This window comes from Heterocephalus glaber, unplaced genomic scaffold (assembly GCF_053883595.1).
Source record: "Heterocephalus glaber isolate CG9 unplaced genomic scaffold, H.glaber_assembly_v1.0 deba00000594, whole genome shotgun sequence".
Lineage (NCBI taxonomy): Eukaryota > Metazoa > Chordata > Mammalia > Rodentia > Bathyergidae > Heterocephalus > Heterocephalus glaber.
Window position 1 is genome coordinate 13379615 of NW_028258151.1, and position 19528 is coordinate 13399142.

General features: G+C 46.0%; 1 protein-coding gene and 1 pseudogene across 2 annotated transcripts in view; one reads left to right on the top strand and one right to left on the bottom strand.

The window, feature by feature from the left end:
- The first annotated feature begins 6141 nt into the window (after positions 1 to 6141).
- The window catches only part of Fbp1 (fructose-bisphosphatase 1), a 28510-nt gene continuing 15123 nt past the window's right edge, over positions 6142 to 19528 (top strand). Inside the window, exon 1 of the mRNA XM_004846079.4 lies at positions 6142 to 6471. Within this exon, the coding sequence (XP_004846136.1) occupies positions 6302 to 6471 (170 nt within the window). The 5' untranslated portion in view covers positions 6142 to 6301. The remainder of the gene's footprint in view (positions 6472 to 19528) is intronic.
- LOC101708290 (protein N-terminal glutamine amidohydrolase pseudogene) lies at positions 12423 to 14049 on the bottom strand (annotated as a pseudogene). The gene has a single exon (XR_015448909.1). The product of XR_015448909.1 is annotated as a protein N-terminal glutamine amidohydrolase pseudogene (transcript).

The following is a 19528-nucleotide window of genomic DNA, read 5'->3' on the forward strand; positions in this document are numbered from 1 at the left end:
AATTAAGAAAAAAATAGTTTCCTTAATTAGTATAACCATTACGGATGACAACAGGCAACCTATCTCTGTAAGGTTGGTTGAAAAGAGTCCCATCATTCATTAGTCACAAAGGTCTTCAGTGAAATCCAATGTGGGTCCAGCATTCTGGTCTTAGACCCACTGGAGGTGAACAGCAGCTTTCAGTTTTGATATTTCCCTAGCAAATGTTGCTCTGCGTGGCAATATTTTCCTTTTGCAGTGTAATGGGCTATTCTAGCCCTGGGGGTATAGAGCAGTTCCTTCCTTCCTAGGAACTTACATGGATTGCAGAGGTCAAAGAAGTCATGGAGAATGTAGCAGCCAAGCCTGCAGGAGGGCAGCTGATATAGCGTTGCTATAGCTGGGCCTCCAGAGACCCAGGAATTACCCAAGGCTGGTGAACATGGGATGAAGACAGGACTGTTTGGGCGAAGGCAGCAGCAAGACTGGACTGTGACACCCTGGAACCTAGATGGGCTGAGCACATGGACCCCAGAGTCAGCAGGTCTGTGTCCCAATATCCCTCCCCTGCTTCTTAGGCGGTGATCTGGAAAGTTCCTCTTTCGTCAAAGGGAAACAAATATGACTACACTTAATCTTGAGGATGTGGTGAGACAAAATGAGATAATTTGTTGAAGAGTATGTTAGCACCGTGCAAGGCGTGTAATAAATACTCAGAAAATATGAGCTATTATTATTAATAGAATGTGAGAGGAGGGAAGAATTTTGTAAAACTTTCAGTTCCATTTCCTGATTTTACAGACAAAGGAAGCTTGGTCCAACGAGTGTAAGTGGTATTTTAAGGTGATCTGGTCTTAGCAGAATCAGTCCTGGAATTTGGGTGTTCTCTTTCTCAGTCATCAGAAGGCTAAGAAGAAATGTGTTCAGTGCCTAAGAGCAGATTTTGGAATCGGAGAGTCCTGGGTTCCAGTCCTGACTCTGCTATTTACTACCGTATGACATTATACTTTGGTTTCCTCCATGATGAATGGGGCTGAAAACGTACCCAGAAGGTTGTTGTAGGGACTGAATCAGCTGAAAGGCAGAGAGGCTATTTACAAAAGCTCCGCATATGGAAGCTCCATATTATCCTTTTTTCTTAATTGTTCTCTCATTTTCTGACAGAATCGCAAAATGAAATACCGCATGGAGGCAGGGCCACAGGTGAGCACTCATCCTTGTAGTGAAATGGTCAAGATCTCCCTACACAGGACTTTGGCTCAGGGCAGGGGATGGAAGAGTTTTCCCAACTCAACAGGTACAAGTTCATGCTCACAGAACAAGCTGTGCAGACCCCAGCTCAAGGAGCAGTGACCTGTAGGACAACATCCACACTCCTTCCTCCAATGTTTAAATTCCTCACAGTCTGAGCCCATCTCTCCAGGCATGGTAACTGTTCCTCTCTGATTCAAACTCTCCACTTGTCAACCTGGTGGACTCACTGTCCTTTGAACTCACTTTAGCTTTCTTGTGCTCTTACCTTCCCCTCAGCTCCAGAGTGCTCCACCTAGGCTACCATCCTCAGTACCTGTCTCAACCCTAACATCACTAGCCATACCAGCAACTGTGCATTGTGCCCACACTATTTCCAGGCACTGTGCCTTTATTCAAGGTTCCACTGAATCTGCGTACAAAACTACTAACAGCCCCTTGTGCTAAAGGCCTGGTCTCCAGGATGTTGCTACTGAGAGGTGGTGAAACCTTTGAGAAGTAGGGCCTTATTGAAAGTCTTAGGGTCACTGGGGGCATGAAAGAAGATTAGTGTGGACTCCAGCCCAATCCTCTTTATTTTCTGCTCCCTGGCTTGTTATGTAAGTAGGTTTTTCCTCCTCATGCTCTTGCTGTGAGAGACTGCCTTGCCACAGCCCCAGAGCAATAGAGCCAATTGATTATGGACTGGAACCTCTAAAATTGTAAGCCAAAATAAACCTTTTCTCTTTATAAGCTGATTGTCTCAGGTATTTTGTTATAGTGACAGAAAGCTAATATATAATGTTTGTGATTATTTACACCTTTTATGAATTAGAAAGAACCATATTATCCCTATGATAGTTGTTGGCCAAGGATTGGTCACCAGTCCGGTCTAGTAAGAGTTCAACATGAAGTTTTGCTGGAATCTAGGGGGAGTACTGAGCTGGTGGAACATAGTTCTGGAAATGACTGTGCCATATAGTACTTCAAGGAAAGAGACTGAGTGCGATGACACACACAGGGAAGAAAAGCCAAGAGAATGGAAAACAGGCCCCTGTCTCTCTTCCAGCTGCCTCATTTTCCTTGATGATGATAATGGATGCTGTGAGATACCACCCAGTTCCTCAATGAGGACAGAACTTGTCCCCCAGCTCCCGGGAAAAAGCAGTGCTGAGCTGCCAGCCCTCTTTGGGATTGCCTCTATTGGACAGCACCCCCTCTCCCATGCCGTGCCTCTTTCCAGGACAGCCTATAGCTGGTGACAGGGGTTATAGCATCCTGGTCTCTTTGCCCCTACTCTGGGTAGCTCTGTTATCAGATGGGGGTGGGGGTTCTAGGCAAGCTATTTCCAGGTTCTTGGTATCTTGAACAAGGAATTGAACTGGACACTCACAAGAAGTAACAAGCGTAAGATTTATTAAAGATGAAAGAAGTGAGGGTACATTCCACAGGATGCGATCAGGCCATAGAGAAGAGCTCATGGCCTTGCTGGGGCAGGTCCTGGGATTTTAGGAAGATCCACAGTTGGAATTGACAGGAGTCATGGCCCAACAGGGTACCTGACTCAGTCCACCGATTGGGAGGGGGAGTTCTTGACCACACAAGATTTTCAGCCAACATGTCATGGTGTCCAAAGCCCACTGGGGTGGGTGTCAAAACCACAATGCAAATGAGGCTGGAGGGTGAACACAGGCCAGGGTCATGTACCTTTGGTTTTGCACATGCCTGGGAATATTAAGGGGGACAGAATGAGCTTTTATCTGTTGAGTTCCTGATGTTTTCATATAATTGTCCTTACTCTGCTTAGTTTCTTTCTCTGTCAGCTTTGTTTTGTCCTTGCTCTACCTCCTACCTCAGCTTGGCAGTGGTAGCTTAGCCTCAGATGTCCCTGCAGAATGGGCTGAGCTCCTTATTACAAAAGCAACATCTCCCTCTGATCTGACCTGAGGGGATAAGAAAATAAAGCCTTTTCTTAAAAAGGAGAATAGCCCATGGGAGGATGGGGTGGAGCAGATGGGTAAAGAAGAGGAAGAATAGAATCAGCATGGTGTTGGAAGGAACACCAAGAGCTAAGTGGGTCCAGAGTAGGACGGAGAAAACATTGCATTGATGCCATGTGAGGAATAGTTGAAAGAACTGAAAATCTGTAGTTAAACAAGTAAAGGTTTATAAGCAATATGATAGCAATATTCATATATTTGACAGGCAATTAAATAGGGGCTGGATACAACTCATTCAGCTGGGTTTCCTGGCTTCTGCTCTTAACCTTGTACAGTTGGTTCTCACACCATTTAGATTAAGTCATGACACTCTCCAGAATGGCTTCTCATTATACTACATACAGAACTTAAGCATCTTGTTATGACCTGCTAGGTATTTCAAAATCCAGCTCTTGCCTCCTTTTCCAGCCTTACTTCCTATGGCTTTTTCCTTACCCACCCTTCTAGTTGCACCAGCCTTTTCTTGTTGTTCCTGGAATTAACCTTGGGCCCTTTGCACCTGCCACACTCTGCTGGTTCTTCTATACGTTCTCTGGCAAGCTTTTCATTTGCTCCATTCCTTTTTGTTGTTATGTCTTAGAACAAAGGTCATTTTCTAAGAAAGGCCTTCCTCCTTGATTAGTTTCTACCTCATTATCCTGTTTTATAATCTTCACAGCACTTTGCTTCCCAAAATGGTTTTGTGTCTTTGTTAATTACGTGACCTTGGTTCCTATTTTCCCTCGCAAAGAATGCAAAGCTCAAATGGACAGAAATGTATCTCTCCTGCTCATCATGGCAATCTCAGTACATGATATGGTTTTGGAACACAGCAGGTGCCCAGGAACTATTTGCTGAGTGAAAGAGTGAATGAACAAGGCCCAATAAGTAGCCCTAGTGGACAGTTTGGAGAGCAGATTTTCAAAGCCGCAGTAGGTGGGCTCGAGCCTGTCCTGTCCCTGGAGGTGTGATATGGAGGCATAATTACCACCTAGCAGGACACAGAAATCAGTGGGGACATGGGGTTTGGAATCACCCAGAACAGGGCTTGAGTCTTGGTTTTACCAATTCCTGCCTGGCCAGAGGCCTTGGACAAGTTATTTGACCTTGAAAAGCCTTAGTTTCCTCTTTTATAAAGATAAGTTTGATTAGAGGCCACCAATAGGGGCGCCAGGCTTAGTGTGGAGCACTTAGCAAGCGCTAAGTAGATGTTAGCTTGACAGTATGGCCGTTAGTTTCTGTTTCTCCAGTGATTACATCACCTATCTCCATTATCTGCTAAGGCCTCTTGAAGCCAGAGGAGTACGGGACTTCGTGGAGGGCCCATGCTGCTATAATCCCTCTCCCGTGAGAAGCTCTTGGTATTTTCCCCTATGGCACAAACTAATTACTCTCCAGGGGGCAAAGTAGCAATGCCCTGGGTTCAATAGTGGTGGGAAGGGCGGTGAGTGACCCTACAGACTGTTCCTGCTCAATTTGCTGCCTCTGACTCAAACCTGAGCTAACCTCCTCTGTGTGAGCCAGATAAGGAAACTGGGCAATCCTGTTTCTTCACAGGACATAGAGCTTTTACACATTTCCCGTACCACTTGAATCTACCACATGGTGTCAAAGCAGTTATGTTCTGTGATGGAAGGGAAGAGATCATTGCAATAGCAGAAGCAGCTCTGTGATGGGGTGAGTGGAGCAGGAGGGAGAAATCCCACTTTCAAGCACCCTATGCCAGATGGCTCCTGTCTCCCTGGCCTGAACCTCCCTCTGGCTCTGGTTAACATCCTGTTGATGCACATAAATTTATGCAGTTGACCCAGCAAAGGTGGTTACAGCTGGCCAACACAATGGAAAGGATATAATTGTACCAGGGAAGTATCAGCTGAGGTTGCCAATTCCTTTGTCCCTTCAGCACCTCTGGATGGCCAGAGAACGTCCTCCCTCTGTTCAGCGCGCAGTTCACCTACCCATAGATGTCAGGAAGGTGCTGTCCTCAAACAGTACTGTACCTTCATCACTTTGCTCTCCCAGCAGCCCTGTGAGACAGGGACAAGCATCAGCTCAGTCCACAGATGAGCAAACTTGTTGAGCGAGGTCCTGCCACGTGTGCAGGCTCACAAAGCCAGAGAGTGGCAGAGATGATCCAGGCCATCTCACTCCAGAGTCTGTGCCCTACCATGTGGAATGGTTTACCCCCTTGGAAATGGTTTGCCTGAAGGCAATGAGCTCCCGCAGTGAGTGACAAAGATAAATCCCTGAGCCAGACAGGGCTCTCTCCCATGTGTATGTTGTCCATGTGGGACTCTGACCTGGGCACTCTGCCAGTGCCATCCTATTCCACTCTCCCGACACCACCTGCCAGGTACAGATTCTTCTTTGTGCCTGCAACTGTATTCCCTGCAAACATATTGAAACTACAACCCTGGCTGCTTTTCAGTTCTAGGACTCTTGAGAAGAGGAGGCCTCTGAGGCAGGCAAGGGACAGGGGAATCCACTTGTCCCAACCTGAGTCAGTGGAGCCAGATGTTAGGGTGAACAGAAGGCTGCCTGCCGAGTGTACGTCTACATGAGTCCTGGCTTCTCTGTCTAGCTGTGCAGCACCGAGCAAGTTCTTTAACTTTCTGAACTTCTGTTTGATATTTTAAGGAGGGGTGAGAATCATGCCTTCCCCGGCAGGCAGGTTGTCGTGGAGGCTGAATAAGCAGGTGCAGGAGGCTTGAAGTCAGGCCCCACAACTCAAGTGGCTGACCCCTGCCTGAACCGAGGTGTGGCGGAAAAACTAAGTGGCTGCGTGGCTCGGGGTGGGGGTGGGGGTGGGAGTGGGTCCTGGCGTGAAGGAAGGAGCGCCCAGGCAGGATGCCGGACCTCGGACCTCTCCGGGAGATCAAAGCGGGCGGAGCGAGGGTGTTCCTGGGGCGGGGCCCGGGGACCTGGCGCTATAGGCTCTCCCGGGACGCACCCCGCAGGGACTCGGCCAGCCAGGCGGGAGCGCTGCAAGCTCTGCGCACTACAGTGTGTGCGTCCTCCGGCCGCCCTGCACCTGTCGCGCTCACTTGTTGCCTGCACCTGTGGCGCTCACTTGCAGTCCACATCTGTCCCCTGCACCTGCAGCCCGGCCCAGCATGGCGGACCAAGCGCCCTTCGACACAGACATCAGCACCCTGACCCGCTTCGTCATGGAGGAGGGCAGGAAGGCTCGCGGCACTGGCGAGCTGACCCAGCTGCTCAACTCTCTCTGCACCGCGGTCAAAGCCATCTCCTCGGCGGTGCGCAAGGCCGGCATCGCGCAGCTGTGAGTCAGGCCTTGGGCCACGTCCGTGTTTCTGTCGTCCCTCTGCCCGGCGGTCCGACATTTGGCTCTCTGGTGCCCCTACTGTTTGCCTGTCCACTTGTCTGACACCTGAGAATCTCCGTCTCTCTAGATGCTTGCTGAGCTGCACACAAACCCTCATGCCCCTTTCTCTTGACCTTGAGGTGCCTACCTGAGTACCTGACCCGCAGGTGCACCCCTGCCACCCAGGCGCACACCTGAGTACACTGCCTCAGCACTCCTCTTTGTGTTGTGCACCCATCACAGCCTGCAGACAGGAAAGTGCAAGCTGGGGGAGGGGTCCTTTCTGTTCCTCTTTTTCGTCCTTCAGCCCCTTTGGAATTGGGCTCCCAATCCAGTACTTTCCTGTTGGGAGGGAGTGGGCCAGGGTGGTGGGGTGGGCGGGAGGAAGCCTGTGAGCCCAGGACTAAGGAGCAGCAATGCTTGGGGCACTGCACTCCAGGGGCTGCCCCTGTCTAGAGCACACTCACCTTGTGGGCTTCAAACCTCTACCCACCAGCAGTATGGTTTGTGCAGTCCTTGCCCAATTAGTGAATGGCTCAAAATGAACTAGGGAGTCCCTCTCAGACTTCAGTGTGACAGGAATCATGGGGATCTTGTTAAGATGGGGACCCTCTTTCAGTAGGTCTGGGGTGGGGCCTGAAGTTTTGCATTTTCAAGAAGTTCCCTTGTTATGGGGGTGCTGATGCTGCTGGTCCACAGATCCCATTGTGAGTGGCAAGGAGTCAGGGAACACAGGGACTCAAGGGACACCTTCTTGTGATGATGCTTTTTGTAAGTCGCACAACAACCTGTGGTTTGTTCTTGTGTGCCCACATATTTTATATCTAATTGGTCCTCACTGTAACTGAAAGGTACCTGGGTCTTCAGATTGCCCATATGCATTCCTAACATTACCTATGAATTCTGCAAAAATGACACATGCTGCTCATCGCTGCTCTGGAAAAATGCAATGCTACTACTTTCATATTTTTAAAAGCTTCTCCCAGTAGCACAATCTGAATTCATTTTTCTGGTAAGTTCTGGTCCCACAGTATAGGCTGGTTTAGCTAATTCTTAGGCTGGTTTAGCTAATTCTTAAGAAAGAAGCATAGGGGCAGATTTGTTAAGGAAAGTGATGATCATACTATTTTATCCCTATCCACGCTTAATAAGACACTTCTAAGGATTCTTAAGTAGACACACTCAGGCAAGATCTTACTTCAAATTTAACTTACGGGTATAGGTAGCTTCACAGCTACCTCTTTGAAGAGCAGGGAGCTCTTTTTTAAAAACAGTGCTTGTAATTTCTTATATTGTTTTTTAAAATGTCAGCACCCTTCACAACCCCAGGAAACTCAGAAGCACAAAATCTGCTTTGGGATGTCCCACCTTTTAAGCAACTTAAGTAGTGGGACCCAGGAAAGGGGTGTTTATAACTACATGCAATGTATGCTTTTGACTAGATAGTTGTGAATACCAGTTTTGAAAACAGTCTTACTGTTATTGTTAAAACTACTTAGTGAGTTGCATTCAATGCCAAAAAAATTGGCAAATCATTCAAAAGAACACAAAGGGAAAAGTGAAACCGATCCTTATCCATTCTCTGAGGTGTTTACTGTTAATCATTTCCTAGTTATTCTCTGAGGCACTTCTATATAGATTTATATATGAATATGTATTTATCCTATATGTAAATAGCAAACAAAATGCAATTGCACTTAACATACTTTGCTGCAGTTTGCTTTATTATGCAACACTGTATAATGAACATCCTTCAGTATCGGGGCTTATAAAATCTACCCTCTTCTTTTTAACTGTTGCACAGTGTTCCACTGCACAGATATATCATGAGTTATGGGACTATCATAAATGTCTCTATTTGGGGACTAGGTTTTCACTGTTCTTTGACTGTCACAGCGTTGGAACAAGTGTTGACACCTGGCTGTGCAGATAGCTGTTGGGGAGCACTGGAATCGTGACATATAAGACTCTTGTGGGAAAATAACACTCTCGGTGTGACATGTAGTCAGACAGGTAGCAAGAAGACAAGATCTCAAGCCAGGCCTCCAAATTATTTTCATTACAGGCTTTGATATGTTGGTGAAAAGCCCACACATCTGCAAAGAGCTTATTAGTGCTAAAGATTCACCCTAGATGTGCGAGCACGCAGAGGGATAGGATGATCACAGATGTGTGTGAATGTCACCAAGACCAGTTTATAGAACTCACCCAGGACCTCTCATCAGGGAATCATCATGAGCTGAAGCATAAAGCCTGATGTGTCCACACTTTACCTCTCCCTCTCTGTCAACCTAAAGTTGCTCTTATGCTCACTTTCATTGTTTCTAATAAGACAATCTAAGAATAACTGAGTTTTGAACTGAAAGATACTTAAGCTACCTAATCCAGTTTTCTCCTTGTACAGATGAAACTTTGAGGCCAGGGAAGATTGGGTTGGCCTGGGGCCCAAGTCTCCAGAACCCTAGCTTTGGACCTTTTTTTCCCTATACCACACATCTCTTCCTTTATTTAAAAAAAAAAAAAGAGCATTACAGCTTGGCTAGGGGTATAACTCAACAGTAGAGTGCTTGCACAAGGATGAGCATGCACAAGGTCCTAGATTTAATCCCTAGCACCACAAAAAAGAACTTTGGACCTCACCAAACTAAATCTCATTCATCAGTTACACTCATGGTAAGAATGACGTCCCAAGGATGACTGCAAACATGCCCTTGAAGCTTTATCTCTTGGTTTTTGCTCCTCACTACTCACTATCTGGAGAGAGGCATGCAGATCCATGCCAGGGGTGAACAGCCTTCTATTTATCCAAACAGTGAACAATCTGTAAGTCAAGCTGGTAAATTCATGATTCCAATGTCAAATTCAAGTGTTTCCCCACTTTGTTTTTATTCCTTTGGGGGAAAGTTGATCTTCTAGTGACTTATACTTTTCATCCATGTTGGGTTGTTGGATAGCTGACTTCCCTTTGTACACATTTCCAAATCACTGCCTGAAGAATGCACTGGTTCCGTGCCATTTAATAAACTGATACCAGCACCCACAATGTACAAAGTTCCAAAAGAGATTGAGATATGAAATGACCCAGAGCTTACTCTGGAGGAAAAATAAGGCAAATGTAGAATTAGATACAAAACACAATGTGGTTCTGAAAGCTGAAAAGTTTCATAGTGTTTCCAGACTTAAGATTTAGGTGCAAAGGATTATGGCACATTAAAGTTGGCATTTACCATGGGCAGTAAAAGATTGTCACGGGGACTGATGGCTGCAGAGCAGTTCAGGCTAGGCAGTTATGTGAGGAGAGGTTCTCAGTTGGAAAAGTGTTCCTGCAGGAGATGCTCATTTGATTTGACCAAGGCATGGTGCACACTTGCTGTGGCATTTGTGGATATAAAATTCTGGGTACCTTGGAGAAGCATCCAGCGGCAAATGTGATCACTTTACAATTTGGGGCATTTGCAAAGAGAGAGACTAAAGATTGTTGACAGGTTTTTTAGTAGGGTGGTAGCTAAATTAGAAGATATGGATGGAAGTCTATAGATGGAAAATATTCAGAAAACCAATGGGAAAGGAGAGGTAAAAGGGACAACTAGAGCTGCAGCACTAGGGGACACAGTGGGGAGAATTTGGGTGACACTGGAGTCTGAGCAGGGATTGGATGAGAAAGACAGTGAGGGGGAATTCCCAGAGAGCTTGTTCTAGCACAGAGAGCAGAGCCATGCCACTGAAAAACAAAACACAAAAACAGAATTCTCAAGAAGGAGCTGGTTTTTAGAAGCTAGGGAGGAATGAGAAGATAAATTCAACATTTTGGAAACATTGAACTTGAGGTCTTGGAGAGCTATGCAGGTGGAGATAGCCAGTCTGCAGGGGAATGCACCAATCTGGTATTTGGACATGAAATGCTCATTGAAGATTTGGCAACTGGGTCTTGGTACATTCACCCTAAGGCAGAGAGGAAGAGGAGAAGAAAATTAGGACTGGATTTAGCAAGACAAGAACATGCAGATTTTGGAGAGAGGAGGAGCCAGGCTAAATTTCTTGGCTCTGCGATTTAATTTTTATGAGGATATGGGTATTTGATGTTAACATCTCCAAGCCTCCACTTGTTTCTCCACTTGTGAGACTGGGACAGCTGGTTTTTCAACCTCAAAGAGTTTTGAATGTCAGGGTCATCATTGTTTTCCTAAAGACTATTTTTTATTTTTTAAAGTAAACTGTTCTTTCAATATTTTTACTTTTCAATCTTTAGCAACGGCCCACATGCACATAGCAGGGATGTAGTCCAGGCTAGATCATCATGTGTCTAAACAATGCTGCACCTCAGAATGGTTACAGGGAACACCCTCCTGTCATGCTCATATTGTGTCCAGACATGTTACTTGATATGTGAGGTCCTCCCTGTTGTTTGATGGAAGAAAATAATAGAAATTCAGTGGTCACTTTGGAATTACAGGTCTGGTACACGTTTAAGCTTATCTTCAAATTTGCAGAGTTTATGTCTTTTTCTTCCCACGAGAGCAGCACAGCCAGCCACGCATCATCCTGTTTGCCCATTTTCAGCCCACGTGATCATTCTGAGGTCAGATCATGACCTTGAACACTGCTTGGTTGGCACCTCTTCAATATACTTCTGAACTAACCCTTGGATGTTTCTGGCAGGGTGAGTGGTTGGTCATTTACCATGGAATCAGTCAACAAGTCAGTGTTAACTTGGACTCTAGTGATAAGGATGAAATAATAATCTACCTTGTTTTATCCTCAGTTGAGTATTCTGTAAAAGGTGCTTGGTTCTTTTGTGGAACATCTGCTGCTTATGTTCTGTTGTGTTGGTGCCAGGAGGAAATGGTCCTAAGTCAGTTAGCCAATCAAGGAAGCCACAGAGAGCTTGTCCTTGAGTGTGGCAGGCCCTGACTGCAATTCTTTTATCTAGTACTGTGCTTCAGAAATGCTGTGAAAGGCAGCTTTCCTTGGTCAGCATAAATCTGACATGTATCAAAGTCTTCATGGCATGAAATGGCTTGTTCCATTTTAGAAACCATATGCAAACTTGACAAAAATGCTAACATTTAATCCAAATTCCCAAGGATTTCAAAATACTGGGCAAATTAACCTATGTTTCAAGAACTTCCCAGGCCAGGGATTTAGCTCAGTGGTGCCCTGCCTGCCTCGCAAATGAAAGGTTCCAAGTTCGATCCCTGGTACCAAAAAAAGAACTTCCCCATTCTATGAATTTAAATGACTTCTAGTGTTTTCAATTTTTCAGTGAGGTTTACAGAAAAAGCTGAAGATGAGATATTATGGACTACTTCTCAAATTGAATTTTGGTCCCCAAACTCCAGAAAAAGAACTTTTATGTCCCTAGGAGAAGTCACGGGGACTTAAATCTTGACAGGGTTCTTTCCCCACTTTAATTAGTTGGGCTGCAGGGCCAATTAATTTGAATAAAATTGAAGTGAAATGTCATAAGCATCTCAAATGACATAATACCCCTAATGAGACCTGATCAAATGTAAATTCCAACTACTCTGGCATGACTGTCTTCCCGGGAGTTGCCTTGAAAATCTAGTTTAGAGGATGTCTCCCCTTTCATCCACACCATCAACCAACCCTTACTGATGGAGGCCTGAGGGGTCTATTAAGACCAATGACAGATGTCATTGTAGGGGGGAAGGATGCTTCTGCAAACCATCATGTGCATTATCCAGCATCCTCACGAACCTGGCCAGGTACAATCAATCAGAGTTTGGACAATTCACTGGAGGTAAGAGAGAAAGACAGAATTTGAACCCAGGACTTTTTAGCACTCAGTTCTTCCCAGGATCCCACCTTGCTTCTTAGCATGGATGTGTTAATGTCAAAGGAATTAAGGGTGGGAATGGAACAGTGATATTCTTTTTTTTTTTATGCCAAATATCTTTTATTTGGAATTGTATGATTAAAGCCAATTTTCCAAGAAGGCAGACATGACAAATGTGTTTTAAAGCACATTTTTCAAATGCACATAGATGGTTCTCATATATGATTGACACTCTTAGGTATTCTGGATCATAAAGAATGACACAGGGCCGGGGTTTTAGCTCAGTGGCCCCACGCCTGCCTCACAAGCGCAAGGTCCTAAGTTCGATCCCCAGTACCAAAAAAAAAATGACACAAAACCTTCAACAAAATAAATTTTAAATCTTATTTTTAAAAAATCATTCATAAGGCCCAAAACAAATCACTTATAAGGAGGCCAAATATCACTCAGCCTGAGAGAAATGCAATCATTAACAACACTGTAGTCCAAAAAGACTAATACTTATTGCTGATTCAGCTCACAATATAATCCCTTTCCAAGCAGCAGTGCTGTCTCTAGAAATACTTCATGAATATCTTTACGGGTGCACCAAACGTTCACATATCCGTGAAACAGAGCCTTCCCCACAGGGGCATACAGTGTGGCTACAGAGACAAGAGACATGCAGAAGAGATACCGCCATCTGCACACAGCTAGGCCTGGCAGCCGTCACACGCTTTGACAGGGGAGCCACACGGGGGCAATCAGACACCACACCGAGTTGCCACTCGACACACCAAAAGGGAAAGTCTTCTTTTCCTTGTGGTGCTGGGCTGGAACCCAGGGCCTCACACAGGCTACACATGCGTTCTACCCAAGTACGAAAGAGGTTTTGTTTAGTTCATTTGTATTTGTGTTCATCCATGTTTCCACTCCAGTGAATTAAAAGAGGAAATGTAGCTCCAAGCCAAATGTACCACGTTTGCTGTCCTACGGGACAGGCTGGCCTGTTCGTGTACCGAGTTCTCCACAGCTCTACATCCCGATGTCCAGCTCAGCAGCTTTTACTGCTAAACCGGTGTGCAAATTCAGGTAGTGTGTAGACAGCTCCCCATCCGATTTCATGTTTCATACTGATGAAATCATTCAGGTTCATTTTGCAGTCTCCAGTTTCGATGCAGGGATAAGGAGGGGGAGGCTCCCGCCAGTTCCCACTGGAGTCTTTCAAGTGAGACCGGTCAGAAGCAAAGTTCTTCAAATAGCAATCGGCACGGATCACTCTAAATTTCCTCCTAAACTGTGGATGAATGTCATCATCAGACTTAAAGGCATCTTCCACATACCTGTCAAAGGGGCAACGAAATGGCAACACAGTATCGAGATCATAAATGAAGCTCTGTCCTCCACTTGAAACATGAAGCAAAACAACATGGTAATCCCAGATCACGGGTCCATTTCCAGGTCTTGCCTGCTGCTTCCAGATAGGTATCATCTTCTTCTCATTTGATATAAAGACAGCGTAACATTCCTCTGAAGGATACTGTTCATGGTTTTTTGATGAATTCGCAGAGCTTCCAAATATTTTCTTCACAGTAGCAGCTGCTGTAGACACACGCGGCCCTCGTGAGGCAGGCGGGCTGGTAGCGCGGAGCGGTGGGGAAGGGGTTGTCCTGCATGGCAGGGCCAGGCGCGCCGACCTGACCCAGAAACAGCCGCCCGAGCGACCCGCGCCACCGCCGGGCGGGCTGATGGGGCGGGGCGGATGCAGCGACTTCCGGGCCTATGGGCGGGGCAGCCCGGGCCTGTGGGCGGGTACACAGTGATAGTCTTCATACACTTGCCTCTGCACCAGGCAGTATTCTGACCCCTTTACCTGTATCAACTCATTTATAGCCCCTCTCTATATACTGTAAAGTGGATATACTGTATTCCCATATTACAGAGGGAGAAGCAAAAGTCACAAATGATAATTGACCTGCACAGGCCTTCTTATCATATAGCACAGCTAGGATTTGAAGCCCCATGGTCCAAAGTCCCAGCCTGTGGCCTTGACCATTACATCCACTATCTCCTGCTGAACAGGCTGGAGGGAAAGGCCATTGCACAGTTTGTACAGCAAGCATATTTTTATCAAAAGGCCTGTTAATCTGCAGTGGTTATATCGGGAGTGGCAGTCTTGAGTGGTTGAGATGAAGGAAGGCATCACCAGTCACTAGGTTTAATGGAGTTTACAATCTTATGAGTTCTTGGCTTCCTTTATTATTCTCCAAATGAATTCATCCATTCAAAAACTGAGCACTTAGTATGTCTGGGCATTATTCCAGAGGCTAAGGATACATGGTGAACACATTAAACAGTCTCTTTTCCAGGCTCAGGAACTAGAAGGTCTTTGTTCTTCCAGAACCGTGTCAAATGTGCCATTTATGTCCAAGAGTTTCAGTCCTGTCAGAGAATACCTTCACACTTAGCTAGCGTCCTGAGCAACAAGCTTCAGACTTAGCAGGGAAAAAAATAACCAGGCTGTCTATATGGATCTAATTGCATCTATCCAAGTAGAGGCTGGCCTCGGGGGTGAGTTGGCATTCTTGCACAAAGCAGGTGGGCCACATCCTCTGATATCAGGGTTTTGGATGGCACTTTCAAGGGTGGCAGTGAATCTGCACCCTCCCTCCCAGTGGGTCCTGTAAAGTATGAGTCGTCCCTAAGGCCATGGGAATGGTGCACAATGGAAGGCATGCCTTCGTGCCCATGGACTCGCTTGATCCTCTCAGGCTGGGAATTGGGAGACCAAACCCTCTCCCGCTGTGATGCTCTGTGATGTCACTCACACTGGAGTCTCACTCCTGAAAACATTGCCCAGGCTCTGACATCAGGGACGTGCTCCTATTACCCAACTCTGTACATATCAGGAGCAGGAATATGCCACGTGTTATTCAGCTCTGCTTTTTCTATTAAAGAACCCAACACTTATATTAAAATTGCCCATAAGATTATGTGCAATGATATATTTGTTTTATAAACTTAAATCGAGAGATTTCAAAATATGTAAATTATTATATGAGTAGTGTTTTTCATTATGCTCTTTTCTAGTCTCAAGTACATCTTAACTTTGTTTTAAATAGGTAAAGATCAAACATGCTGGGTCTTCTAGAATAGTACAATTTTCAAGCTTCTCTTATCCATTTCAAGTTTTATGAAGCCAGCTAAAATCTGCAGATGCCTGAAAGAACCTCAAATTTGCTTGACTTTGGGCCCTGATTCAGGGTTCTTGCCAGCTGCCTGGTTTTACTTCTTGCTATGGCAGTGGGACATTTGAAGTTGGATGCCCACATTAGCACCCAGTGGGCCTCAGGTCTTGGCTTTCTGCCCATTCCTTCTATGGAAAAGCCACCAGGCATTTTTCTTCTTACATCCCATATGCTCTGGCATTTCTCCTTTGAGGCCCTCAAAACAAAGTTGGAGAAAATGCATGACATTACCTTTTCCTTCCATAATAACTCTCACTTAGGATAAGGTCATTGGCAGATTAAGTCACTCCCTGCATGATCAGCTGCTAGGGACCTCTTTTCTGCTGTGGACTGGGAAGGGAGTGAAGCCTAGATGTATACTTGCAGAAGTTGACCTGTTTCTTCACTGTTTCAGCTTGTTCTTCTCTCTGTGTTGGCTGAGAGGCACAGTTGACCCCAGGGAAAGCTTTTTTGTTCAGGGTTTTAGGATGCTTCCTCCAAACCCCTGCAGCCTCATTCACTGTCATATTCTGGCCCCAGGGAACTGATCTGGAGGATTTGTCCCATCTGGAGCAGTTGGTGCCACCCATTCCCATCACAACCACTGGCATGGAGGCCCCTTTCCAAACTAGGACAGGACGCGGGGACCAGTCTGCCCAGAGCATCCATGTGGGGGACACAGTCAATTCATTCTCATAGCCCTGGTTCAGTGGGTTGAGCAGAGGCCTAGAGTTCTCACCAGGTGGGAGCCAAGGCCCCTACCTGCTCTTGGTCCTGCAGTCCACCACACTCTCCGTGTGCTCATCAGAACATAGAGTGGAGGCCTTGTTAATCTATCCTGCGGAGCCTTTGTGGAATGTGACTGTGTTAGTTACTTTTCTCTCGCTGCTGAGATAAAATACCCAGCATCCAAAAGCTAAAGGGTAGGGGTTTATTTGGCTTACAGTTTGTAGAGGTTTCAGTCCATAATCATCTGGCTCCAAGCCTGGGATGGCAAATAAGCATCACAGAGGAGAAACAACATGGCGCACAAAAGGTAGCAAAGGCAAAAGGGAGTTTAACGGCATCTTTCTGCCCCTTTTATCTTGTTCAGACTACCAGGATTAGGGCGGTGCCAAACTAATCACTCATATGTAGTGGTTTAGTAACCACATGCCCTTAACCCCGCATCACACATTCCAGATTCAACTACCTCTGAAAAACGAAGTCCCACCCCATCTGCATGAGGCTTTGCGGGGACATCTACACACAAACCATAACCGTGACTGATCAGCCAGATCAGTAAGTTTCTAAAAACTTACAAAGAAAACAAACTATTTGCTCCTCAGGGAGTTAGTGCCATGAGGATTTTTTTCTAATGCTTTTCTTCCTATGTCAAAGTCACAAAAGCCTTGCCTGCTTCTGATTTTTGATGGGCCCATGCAGTCTTACCTCAGAGAGTTCTTGCCTTCTGAGGGTCCCTCCGGGGCATGTGGGAAGAAACTACCTATAACTGTTTGCCATCGTGGCCATGATTCCTGGTCAGAAAATTCCAGCACAGCTTGAGAAATACAGAGCCCAGCTAACTTTGTGTACTGAAATGTAAGTCAAAGAATATCCAAATATTTCTTACCAACTTGGTAGCATTCTTGGCTGGTGGTCTGGAAATTTGTTCTCCTGAACCTTGTTTCTACCTTCAAATCATTTGTGTGTGTGTGTGTGCTCTTTCTTGAAGGACTCTTTTTTTTTTTTTTTGGTACCAGGGATCCAACTTGGGTCCTTGCGCTTGCGCAGCAGGTGGCAAAACCACTGAGCTAAATCCCTGGCCCTCTTGAAGGATTCTTTAATGTCAGGGCTCCCAGGGCAGGGGACCCTTCAGTCACTTATTCTAGAAAAGTTCTACACTGAATGACTTTGAGGGGCTCAGAATAATTTATCTCTAGAAAGATCTCTCCTGTTAGAACAGGAGAAGGACTCCAACTGAGGGTAAAGAGAAGTTGGAAGAAAGCTGGAAAAACCAGCTTAACCCATTGGCCATCAACCAAAGGAGTAATGGAAACCCTGAAGGCAGGAGGAGCTGGAGCAGTGGCTGGTTGCCTGCCATGGTTTGGTGGTTGATTTCAGTGCTGGCTTTGGTGAGGATCCCCTGCACTGCTCATCCCTGCAGTGTGTGGTATGCCCCACACTAGACCATCACAAACAGGTTGTGCCACCTTCTGGGACCCTTGTTTCTCTGCATGTAGGTCCCTCTGTGACATCAGGGTAGGAGCTCTCTCAGAATCTTGGAGTGGAAGTGAGGAAACCTGGGTTGTGGTCTTGGTTTGGCAAGTCACCTCTCCTGACACTGACTGTAACCTTCCACAGCCCAGGGCAAGATCTAGGGCTATGGAAGCTGCTTTGAACCTCATTTCAATTTGGCCAAATGCTGAGTCTACAAATATAGGAAATGCAGAAACAAATGGTGGCAACCTTGCCTGGGACACAGTTACAGGATAACTTGTTTCTTCTGGCTGGTGAAACTAGACACAGAGTACTGCTAACCAGATCTGGCATTATGTGAGAAAGACCTTCTGTGGGCTTTCTTCTCTCGATCTCCTCCTGAATTTAAGTGCTCCCTGGATCCAGGCATCATTGGAAAAATATCTCAAGTTTCAAAGTTACACCTATAAATGTGCACATAGTACCTTCCCCCTTTCATATGGAAAGCTGTGAAAACCAAACTTAGATGTTTGGATGAATTATTAGCATGAAACTCTTCTTTGAAGCCACTACTGGATGAGTGGTTTATTTGGCCTTGTCTGGGGATTTTTTGTAGACTCCCTTTCTTCTGAAAAATATTTGAAATACTATTTTGCTTGAATGCCTCCTTCACAGTGAGACCTTCCTTGACCATCGAAATTAACTAATTACCCACCCTGCCCCTTGTCTCTTTGTTTTATTTTAGGACAGTGAACATCTGCCCCTCTCTGCCACTACCTCATTCATTCAGACACTTGTTTCTTGTCTGGACTCACTAGGATAGACGCTCCACAAGGGCAGGGATCTCACCTGTCCTGTTCAGTGCTATACACCCAGAGCAACAGGGCCCCAGTGAATATCTGTGGAATAAATGAACACTTGAATAGGCCTCTAGGAAGCTTCTAAGAAAAAGGAACTATGATATCTGAGCAGATGGAACTTGGCCCAAATTGTGAAATAGGCCTTTCCTTCCCATGTGCTCTGGTTCGGCTATGATTTGCATTCCCCAAGGGTCCATGTCCTAGGAGCTTGGTTCCCAGTGTGGTGGCTTAGCAAGGGGGTGAGACCTGAAAGAGGTGGCAAGACTATCATGTCACCCTCTTCCTGCCTTCCTGTCTCACTATATGACCACTCTCTGTACTCATGTACTGCTGTCAGTGTGGTGCCACTGGCATGAGGTGATGCAGCCAAGGAGACCTTCACTCACTAGAACCATTGCTATGCTGTTTGGACTTTGGCCTCCCAAACCGTGAGCTAAATAAACTTATTTTCTTTATAAGTACCCAGCCTCAGGTGTGTTGTTACAGTAATGAAAATAGTCTAGTGCACCAGGCCTGCCTTTTGTGCCCTCCATCTGCCTAGTGCATTCAGCCCCCTTCCCCAGCTTCCCAGGAATCCCTGGAAATGAGTTGAGCCTGCATCTGCCTGCAGCCAAGGGCTGTGCTGAGACTGACCCTTCGTGTACATGATCTCACATACTCTTCTGACAGTGCCACAAGGCAGGTATGGTTTCCCTCTCTGGGCACATGCAAGAAGGCAGGGAGGCTCGCAGAAGGCAGGAGACTTGCAGAGCTGAGCCTGTGCCTGGATTCTATCTTCATGCACATGTTCTTGTCCATCAGTGTTGTTCACCCTTTTGAATCAATAGTGATTTTAGTGGTGGAAATTGCAGGCTGAGAGGGAAAGAAAACCACCATTGGTGAGACCAGTGAGGGAGATGTACTTTGCTTGGTGGCCCCTGCCAGGCCTCTCTGAGATGCCTAGACTTTGCCTGCCCTCTTCCTTCCCCAAGGTT